Source organism: Erinaceus europaeus, chromosome 20 (assembly GCF_950295315.1).
Source record: "Erinaceus europaeus chromosome 20, mEriEur2.1, whole genome shotgun sequence".
NCBI lineage: Eukaryota > Metazoa > Chordata > Mammalia > Eulipotyphla > Erinaceidae > Erinaceus > Erinaceus europaeus.
This window is the reverse complement of record NC_080181.1, coordinates 58,358,240-58,368,127: the sequence shown is the minus strand read 5'-3', so window position 1 is coordinate 58,368,127 and position 9,888 is coordinate 58,358,240. Positions and strand designations below refer to the sequence as shown.

The 9,888-nt window shown below is 65.2% G+C and overlaps 1 protein-coding gene across 11 annotated transcripts in view; it reads right to left on the bottom strand.

Annotated features, from left to right (window-relative positions):
* Window positions 1–408: 408 nt before the first annotated feature.
* The window catches only part of CEMIP (cell migration inducing hyaluronidase 1), a 31,896-nt gene continuing 22,416 nt past the window's right edge, over window positions 409–9,888 (bottom strand). For 9 of the 11 annotated variants that reach the window (XM_060179584.1, XM_060179587.1, XM_060179582.1 and 6 more), the window contains 12 exons: window positions 9,473–9,604; window positions 9,338–9,373; window positions 9,109–9,264; window positions 7,874–8,054; window positions 7,258–7,473; window positions 6,560–6,771; window positions 5,831–6,016; window positions 5,458–5,662; window positions 4,391–4,477; window positions 3,947–4,104; window positions 1,483–1,583; window positions 409–1,239 (listed from right to left, as the gene is read on the bottom strand). In XM_060179584.1, the coding sequence (XP_060035567.1) occupies window positions 908–1,239; window positions 1,483–1,583; window positions 3,947–4,104; window positions 4,391–4,477; window positions 5,458–5,662; window positions 5,831–6,016; window positions 6,560–6,771; window positions 7,258–7,473; window positions 7,874–8,054; window positions 9,109–9,264; window positions 9,338–9,373; window positions 9,473–9,604 (2,002 nt within the window). In that variant the 3' untranslated portion in view covers window positions 409–907. Of the gene's footprint in view, window positions 1,245–1,482; window positions 1,584–3,946; window positions 4,105–4,390; window positions 4,478–5,457; window positions 5,663–5,830; window positions 6,017–6,559; window positions 6,772–7,257; window positions 7,474–7,873; window positions 8,055–9,108; window positions 9,265–9,337; window positions 9,374–9,472; window positions 9,605–9,888 lie in introns of all 11 variants that reach the window. The other 2 variants (XM_060179590.1, XM_016186597.2) reach the window with 2 other exon arrangements.

Genomic DNA, 9,888 nt, shown 5'->3' with positions numbered 1-9,888 from the left:
CCCCCGTCTCAGGCTCCATCCTGGGGTCACACACTCAGACCCCCTCTCTCAGGCTCCATCCTGGGGTCACACACGCAGACCCCCCGTCTCAGGCTCCGTCCTGGGGTCACACACTCAGACCCCCCGTCTCAGGCTCCGTCCTGGGGTCACACACTCAGACCCCCCGTCTCAGGCTCCGTCCTGGGGTCACACACTCAGACCACCCGTCTCAGGCTCCGTCCTGGGGTCACACACTCAGACCCCCCGTCTCAGGCTCCGTCCTGGGGTCACACATCCAGACCCCCCGTCTCAGGCTCCATCCTGGGGTCACAATCCTGGCTCCTGGTGGTCACTATTCTTCTGACCCCCGTCCTCCTGAATGACCCGAGCCCCAGAAATGACACAAGGTTTCTGTGTTCTGACAACAGCTTCCTCAAGTTCATGTGTAATAAATAAATAGATAATCTGCCCTGGAGACACACAGACTCTTCCACACAGTGGGGGCAGATTCTATCTGGCTGCCTGCACCCCACAGGCAGGGTCTAGTAGACATTCTGAAACGCCCATCTCACACCCCGTCTTTGTCCCCCTCATCTCACAGGTGCCCGCACCTGCTGAGGGGGCTCTGAGGCCCCGCCCCAAGTCAGCCAGTTGCAGGGTCCCGTGGGCCCCAGGGCAGCTGAGGGGGACAGTGACCTCCTGACCACCTGGGGCCCAGCCCTGCTCCTCCTGTGTTACAGGGCCACTGTCAGGGAGCTGCCCTCACCACACCTCAGGAGGGGCCCAGGGCAGGGGAAAGAGGAGGGAGAGGAAGAGAAGGAATAGGAGGAGGACAAGGGCCCTGGACAGCAGCCGTGTGAGGGAGGGGCACTGTGTGTGGGGGGTAGTGTCTGGCTGTGTGGGGGACAGACCCCGACATCTGGTCTCCTCATGGCCTCCTGAGCACTGTGTCCATCTCAAGCCCCCTCAGGGCCTCTGAGACAGGTCTACCCTGCAGCCTGGGGGTCTGACTTTGGGAGCGCCACTCCCCATGCAGCTCTGCCCCCCAGTCTCTGGAGGCACTGGTCCCCCGTGGGGTCCCTGCCTGCTGCCGTGGTCCCAGGGCCGCAGCTGGGGCAGTGCAGACTGTCCGGCTGCTCACAGTGGCCATTTCCTCAGCACGGGCACCGGCACCACCTGGAAGATCTTGGCCGCCAGCTCCGCCGTGCGCAGCGACACCCAGGCTGGCCGGAAGCCACCCTTGAAGCCCACGAAGGCCAGCTGCTCTGCAGGGGGAAGGCCACTGAGCCATGGGATGACCGCCTCGCACCCAATGCACTCCTGCTGCCTAGGGCCCAGGACCCAGAGCCATGGCCCAGCACCCACACAGCCCAGGACTCAGGGTCCAGCACCCACAGGACCCACAGCCACCACCCAGGACCCATGCCCCAGGACCCACCGCCGCAGCCCAGAGGCCCCTGCAGCTGGCAGTCCACAGCCCACAGCCCGTGGCCACACCCTCACCTTTCATCCTGAAGCCCCTGTCAGCCCCCAGCTGCTCCAGCACCCGGGCCCATGGGCCCCTGGACACGCACCGGCCCCTGGAAGCCACGAGAACTATGGAGCTGAAGAGAAGGAGGGATGAGAGGGAGACAGAGGGTCCCCGAGGGGTGGAGCTGCAGGCTGCCCCTGTGCTCCCCAGGCAGGCGCCCTCATCAACCCCCCACCCTCAGCCAGCTGCAACAGGGTGGCAGGGTAGCAGGGACTCACGGGTGCCCCAGCCCACCCTCTTCCTAGGGCACCCCACTTCCTCTGTGAGGGCATGGGGAGGAGGTCCTGAGTGCAGAGGGACCCTGGGGGAGTCTCTATCCTGGGGGACCCTGGGGGAGTCTCTATCCTGGGGGGACCCTGGGGGGAGTCACTATCCTGGGGGGAGTCTCTATCCTGGGGGACCCTGGGGGAGTCTCTATCCTGGGGGGACCCTGGGGGGAGTCACTATCCTGGGGGGAGTCTCTATCCTGGGGGGACCCTGGGGGAGTCTCTATCCTGGGGGACCCTGGGGGAGTCTCTATCCTGGGGGACCCTGGGGGGAGTCACTATCCTGGGGGGAGTCTCTATCCTGGGGGGACTCTGGGGTGAGTCTCTATCCTGGGGGGACCCTGGAGGAGTCTCTATCCTGGGGGACCCTTGAGGAGTCTCTATCCTGGGGGGACCCTGGGGGAGTCTCTATCCTGGGGGGACCCTGGGGGAGTCTCTATCCTGGGGGGACTCTGGGGGGAGTCTCTATCCTGGGGGACCCTGGGGGGAGTCTCTATCCTGCGGGGACCCTGGGGGGAGTTTCTATCCTGAGGGACCCTGGGGGGAGTCACTATCCTGGGGGGAGTCTCTATCCTGGGGGGACTCTGGGGGGAGTCTCTATCCTGGGGGGACCCTGGAGGAGTCTCTATCCTGGGGGGACCCTGGGGGGGAGTCTCTATCCTGGGGGACCCTGGGGGGAGTCTCTATCCTGGGGGGACCCTGGGGGGAGTCTATACTGGGGGGACTCTGGGGAGTCTCTATCCTGGGGGGATTCTGGGGGGAGTCTCTATCCTGGGGGGACCCTGGAGGAGTCTCTATCCTTGGGGACCCTGGGGGGAGTCTCTATCCTGGGGGACCCTGGGGGAGTCTCTATCCTGGGGGGACCCTGGGGGGAGTCTATACTGGGGGGACTCTGGGGAGTCTCTATCCTGGGGGGACCCTGGGGGAGTCTATCCTGGGGGGACCCTGGGGGAGTCTCTATCCTGGGGGGACCCTGGGGGAGTCTATCCTGGGGGGACCCTGGGGGAGTCTCTATCCTGGGGGGACCCTGGGGGAGTCTCTATCCTGGGGGGACCCTGGGGGGAGTCACTATCCTGGGGGGAGTCTCTATCCTGGGGGGACCCTGGGGGGAGTCACTATCCTGGGGGGACCCTGGGGGGAGTCACTATCCTGGGGGGAGTCTCTATCCTGGGGGACCCTGGGGGGAGTCTCTATCCTGGGGGACCCTGGGGGGAGTCTCTATCCTGGGGGGACCCTGCGGGAGTCTCTATCCTGGGGGACCCTGGGGGAGTCTCTATCCTGGGGGGACCCTGGGGGGAGTCACTATCCTGGGGGACCCTGGAGGAGTCTCTATCCTGGGGGGATTCTGGGGGGAGTCTCTATCCTGGGGGACCCTGGGGGGAGTCACTATCCTGGGGGGAGTCTCTATCCTGGGGGGACCCTGGAGGAGTCTCTATCCTGGGGGGACCCTGGGGGAGTCTCTATCCTGGGGGGACCCTGGGGGAGTCTCTATCCTGGGGGGACCCTGGGGGGAGTCACTATCCTGGGGGGATTCTGGGGGGAGTCTCTATCCTGGGGGGACCCTGGAGGAGTCTCTATCCTGGGGGGACCCTGGGGGAGTCTCTATCCTGGGGGGACCCTGGGGGAGTCTATCCTGGGGGGACTCGGGGGAGCTTCTATCCTGGGGGGACAGTGGGGGAGTCTCTATCCTGGGGGGACCCTGGGGGGAGTCTCTATCCTGGGGGACCCTGGGGGGAGTCTCTATCCTGGGGGGAATCTCTATCCTGGGGGGACCCTGGGGGGAGTCTATACTGGGGGGACTCTGGGGAGTCTCTATCCTGGGGGGACCCTGGGGGGAGTCTCTATCCTGGGGGGACCCTGCGGGAGTCTCTATCCTGGTGGGACCCTGGGGGAGTCTATCTCGGGGGGATCCTGGGGGAGTCTATCCTGGGGGGACTCTGGGGGAGTGTCTATCCTGGGGGACCCTGGGGTCTCTGAGGGGACCCTGTGGATCTACTCTGAAGGGACACTAGGAGTCTCTATCCTGAGGAGTCGGGAGGGTCTGTATCCTGAGGGTCCCCAGGGTCTCACAAGCAGCACAGTGGCTGCAGTAGCAACCATATAGGGAGGACACTGAAGTGTGGGGCAGCGAGGCACCCTGAGGCCTGGCTGGCTGAAGTGCGGTGCTCACCCATCGGGGAGGGCGCCCACATAGTTTGCAAGCTGCCAGGGGGCTCCCTGCAGAACCACGTTGCGGAAGCTGGCGCGGCCGAGCACGTGGCCACGAGCCCCGTCCACCACCACCAGCTGGACACCGTCCTCCACACCCGGGAACCGCCGGCCATCCACCTGTAGGCAGATACTTGAGGGGTAGCGGGGGAGAGCCCCAAAAGCCTCCTGACCACAGAAATGTGGCATGCTGAGGGGTCTCTGAGCACCCAGGGGACACTGGCTGAGGGGTCTCTGAGCACCCAGGGAGCCCCATGTCCAGGGAGATGGCAGGGAGCATCCACAGAGGCAGAGGGAGCCTTTCCGCTAACACCCAGCTGGATATGCCAAGACCCCAGCCTCTGAGAGGTGACAGCCAGGCTGAGCAGTGGTCCTGGGAGAGCAGAGGGTTGGGTGGGGGCCCCACCTGGATGTAGGCGGCTGCACTAGACAGGTGTGAGAAGCGCTGGACAGAGCTCTCCATCTTCACCTCCAGGAAGCGACCTGGGCCCTTCTGCAGGACGGCACCTTCAGACCTGTCCCAGCCCTGATCTCACCTGCCCCACACAGCCCAGTCCATGAGCCCCTCAACCCCAACCACACCTGGGGAACAGCCCTGATCCTCCCAAATCTAATACACCCAGGACCCAGACCTGACTCCACCTGGCCCTCAGCTCTGAACACACCTGGCCCAGTCCACACACTGCTAACCCTCACCTGGCTCCCAGCTCTGGCCACATCTGACCCTGACCCCACCTGATCGCCACAGTCCTAACCCTCACCCGGCCTCCCAACCCAACCCCACAGCCCTGACCACGCCTGGGGCCCAGTCCTGATTCCCCCAACCCTAAGGACCCACACCTGACCCCACCAGGCCCCCAGCTCTGGCCACATCTGACTCTGACCCCACCCAGTCCCCACAGCCCTAACCCTCACCGGGCCTCCCAGCCCCAACCCCACAGCCCTGACCACGCCTGGGGCCCAGCCCTGATTCCCCCAACCCTAAGGACCCACACCTGACCCCACCAGGCCCCCAGCTCTGGCCACATCTGACTCTGACCCCACCCAATCGCCACAGCCCTAACCCTCACCCGGCCTCCCAGCCCCAACCCCACAGCCCTGACCACGCCTGGGGCCCAGCCCTGATTCCCCCAACCCTAAGGACCCACACCTGACCCCACCAGGCCCCCAGCTCTGGTCACATCTGACTCTGACCCCACCCAGTCCCCACAGTCCTAACCCTCACCTGGCTTCCCAGCTCTGGCCCCACAGCCCTGACCACACCCGGGGCCCTTCTGCAGGACAGCACCCTCAGCCCTGGCCCAGCCCTGACCTGGTACTGACCCTGACCACATCCAGGACCCAGCCTGGACACACCTGACCCCAGCTGGCCCCCAGCTCTGGACACACCTGGCCCTGACCCCAACCTCCACAGTCCTGACACCCAGCTCCCCATACCCCCCATCCTCATGCCCCTCAACCCCACCCTCTCACCAGCTGGGTGCCAGCCAGCTTGCTGGGCATGGGCACATCCTCCACGGGGGTCTGGGTATATCGGGGGTAGGCACGGGCGGTGCAGTCGCTGGGGGGTGCCCCCGGGGGCAGCAGGGCCCGTACCCGGATGCGTTCACAGCCCTCCACGGAGCAGAAGGCGAAAGGCTCCCTCGAGTGCTGGGCCTCCAGCCTCAGGAAGAGCAGCCTGCAGGAAGGCATGCTGCCATGCCCAGAACCCCACCTCCCGGAGCTTCCCCAGGGAGTGCAGGGCCCCACAGGGAGTGCAGGGCCCCACTCAGAGGGACAGGGCACTGCCTCTCCCACCCACTGTGGGCCGGGCAACCCCAAAAAGCCCAGCCCTACCAGCCCTCACCCCGAGTCCTCGTCCCAGAAGTAGAGGCCACGGCCAGGGGGACCCTGGCCCAGCTGCTCCAGATGCCGAGTCCTCTCGAAGGTGCCCGTCTTGGATGTCCGCTTCCGCCGCCGGTCGTGCACATCCGCCAAGATGGAGAAGCTGGTGCCCCGTGGGTAGCAGAGCCCCACGCGCACCCAGTCACCCCTGGGGCAGATGTCAGTGTCACAGAGGGACAGGCACCCAGTCACCCCCGGGGCAGGCGTCAGTGTCACAGAGGGACAGGCCCCACAGGCACCCAGTTACCCCTGGGGCAGGTGTCAGTGTCACAGAGGGACAGGCCTCACAGGCACCCAGTCGCCCCCAGGGCAGGCATCAGTGTCACAGAGGGACAGGCCCCACAGGCACCCAGTCACCCCTGGGGCAGGTGTCAGTGTCACAGAGGGACAGGCCCCACGTGCACCCAGTCACCCCTGGGGCAGGTGTCAGTGTCACAGAGGGACAGGCCCCACGTGCACCTAGTCACCCTTGGGGCAGGCGTCAGTGTCACAGAGGGACAGGCCCCACGTGCACCTAGTCACCCTTGGGGCAGGCGTCAGTGTCACAGAGGGACAGGCCTCACAGGCACCCAGTCACCCTGGGGCAGGCATCAGTGTCACAGAGGGACAGGCCCCACAGGCAACCAGTCGCTCCACAGGCACCCAGTTGCCCCCGGGGCAGGCGTCATTGTCACCGAGGGACAGGCCCTACCTGTTGAAGTTGATGAGCCAGATGGCTAGCTCTGCAGGAGCAGGCTGGTCCCAGTGGATGGTGTAGCCCTTGCGCAGGGCCACCACGGGCTGGTACTGCTGGTAGTGGGTGCTGCGGGCCAGGGCGCCCTCCAGGACCAGCGGGTGCTGGGGCAGCTCGTCCTTGACCATCTTCATGCGCTGGCCGCTGCTGCGGTCAGCCTGGATATACATCTGGGTAGGAGGAGGGGCGAGGGACACTGACCGATAGCGGGCCACTGGCCACTGGAGCGGGGCCCTGCTCAGCCCTGCCACCGTCCGCAAGGCCTGAGCCCTAGCTCTGAAGTCAGCTTTCAAGAAGAGGCCCATTGCAGGGGGGGTGGGGGCGACACTGGCCTTGTGGGCGGGTGTCCAGCACTGGGGGCCACGGGAGTGCTCCACCCTTCAGGCAAATACCAAGCTGGGTGCTGTGGGTGGACGCATCCCGTGGCATCTGTGACCCTGCAGGCTGAGCTTGCTGAGTGGACCCATTTCAGGGGCATGCTGGCTGCTGGGACGTGGCCTGGCCCACTGCTTATGAGACCCTGGAGCCCTGATGCTCTGGACACTGGGGCTGTGGCCTGGCCCACTGGTTATGAGACAGACCCTGGAGCCCTGATGCTCTGGACACTGAGTGTGTGGTCCCCACTGCGGCCTCCCCGGGCTGGCCTGCATCCTCACCTGGGCGTAGTGGCCGCTGCAGATGGCGCCCCTCCAGTCGGGCACGTCCAGGCAGCCGGGGTGCCGCACCAGCCAGTTGTCGTCCTTGGTCAGGTAGGAGCCGGGGTACTCGGACACAGAACCATCCACGTCGTGGAACACTGAGGTCTTGTCTCCGTCCATGTCCAGCTGGTTGAACCAGGGCCCCGGCTCCCCGAAGAAGACTCTGGAAGTGATCTGAGCAGGCGCAGGCTGTGAGGGCGGGGGCAGCATGGTGTCCAGCCCCCTGCCATGTGTCCCCCCCGGGGGAGGCCACAGCCTTGGCAGAGCCTTCCTGACAGAGCTGCTGGTGGTCACAGCAGAGGAGGGTGTCCCACCATAGTGGGCAAAGCAGCCTCGAGCCGGCTGTCAGGTCTGGACCAGGCTGGCGGGCACCAGACCACGTGGCCTGTGGGGCGTCCTCAGTCATGGCTTCTCAGCCTGGACTGAGCAGCTGGGGGGCTGTGAGGGAAGCCCTCCAAAAGGGACCTTTCTCACAGTGGCAGGGGCCACGTTCCCGTGTCCCTGCGGTGATGGGGGCCGTGTCCCTGTGCATGGTGGTGGTGGCCGTGTCTGCCGCCAGGCAAAGCCCTCTCACCGGGACGTCCTGGAAGGTGATGTTGGTAACGCTGTTGTGGGGGCAGCTCTGCCAGGCGTTGTTGAGGCGAAAGGCCAGGGCGCTTGTGTGCCGGCCCTCCAGGGCCACGAACTTGCGGAACGTGCAGTTCCGGATGCTCACGGGGCCGTCGTAGAGCTGCACCCCACGGATGGGGAAGTCCCTGCAGACAGGCGCTCGGCTGCCGCGGTGCAGCACGGCATGCCACACAGCACACGCCACACGCCACCCTCCACAAGGCAGTGAGGACAGACGGCCTGGCACTGGCCCACGGCCTCCCTCAGTGACTGGGAGCAGGTGGGAAGGGAGCCGGGGGTAGTGAAGAGCAGGAGGCTGGGTGGGAAGGTGGAGGGATGGACGGAGTGAAGAGAAGTGGGTAGGTGGAAGAAGGGGTGGGCAAAGGAGCTGAACAGAGTGCATGGGTGAGTAGATGGATAGACAGGTGGGTGGATGGGTGAACAGAATACTGAGTGGTTTGGTGGGCGTGAAAAATGATGGATGGATGGATGGATAAATGGGTGGATGGACAGGATGAAGGAAAATGGATGGATGGGGGGCGGGCAGTAGCACAGCAGGTTAAACGCACATGGTGCAAAGGACAAGGACCTGCGTAAGGATCCCGGTTCAAGCCCCTGGCTCTCCACCTGCGGGGGGGGGGTCACTTCACAGGCGGAGAAGAAGGTCTCCAGGTGTCTGTCTTTCTCTCCCCCTCTGTCTTCCCCCCCTCTCTCTATTTCTCTCTGACCTATCCAACAACAATGACAGCAGTAACAACAACGATAAACAACAAGGGCAACACACAGGGAAAAACGGCCTCCAGGAGCAGTGGACTCATAGTGCAGGCACTGAGCCCAGCGATAACCCTGGAGGCAAAAAAAAAAAGAAAAAAAGAAAAAAGAAAAAAAAATGGGTGGATGGGTGGATGGATGGATGGATGGATGGAATGCTGGGTAGGTGGGTGGATGGGTAAACAGGAGGATACTGGGAGGACTGGTGGAGCGTGAATGTGCAGCTCGCTCTGGCCAGGGGGAGGGGATCCGCTGGCCACGCTGCTGTTCTCGTGCTATGTGCAGTCACTTGGCACACACCACAGTCACCCTGGCATGGCCTCGGCACACCTGCCCTGCCCCGCCAGCCCCTCACCCACGGCACAGGGGGCACCTGACCCACGGTGTCCCCAGCAGAGGGCAGCCCGGGCCGGGCGGCCGCAGACCTACTGGCCTATGGGGAGCGTCCTGCCGCTGTGGTCCCAGCCACCCGGGCCCCAGGCCCTGTTGTCGGTCATCTCGTTGCCCACGTTGCCGCTCTCGCCCACAAACAGGCTGTTCCTGACCTCCTGCTTGGAGCCGTCGTCATAGGGGAAGGTGCCTCCGCTGCGGGGAATAGGAGACACACGTCGTGACAGGCAACCAGCTACCCGGGGAGGGCGCGGGGATGCCTGCTCACCTGGCCAGCGTGAGGCCGATGCCGTTGTCTGCGAAGCTGGGGACAGGGACGGGGCAGACGGTCAGCCGGGCCGGCTGGTCCATAGGGCACCCCCAGGGGATAGCCCCGCCCCACCCCAGCCCCAGGGCTCCTCACCAGCAGCTGTCCAGCCACACGTCCCCCCCACGCAGCCAGGCCCCGTGCTCCTGGTTCTTGTAGGCCGTGAAGCCCCGGATGATGGCGGGCTCCCGTGGCTTCAGGGGATCGGCGTCCTGGTGCGGGCTGTACCTGGAAGGTGGACACGGCACTGGGGACACACCGGGCCAGGCTCGGGGACGGCTGGGCAAGAGATGCCTGCCTGCCACTCAAAAGCCGGAGGGCCAGCCTGACAGCAGCCCCGACGTCCACCTACCCTGGGGCTGCCCCTTGGACGAAGCACAAGGGACAGGCAGCTGGGACCCCAGGGTCACTCCCCACCACGGGGACAGTTTCCCTCCATGGCTTCCAGCACTGCCCCCCGTCCCTGCCACCTCATCCCCCCCAACCGTGGATATGACTGAGCTGAATGACCA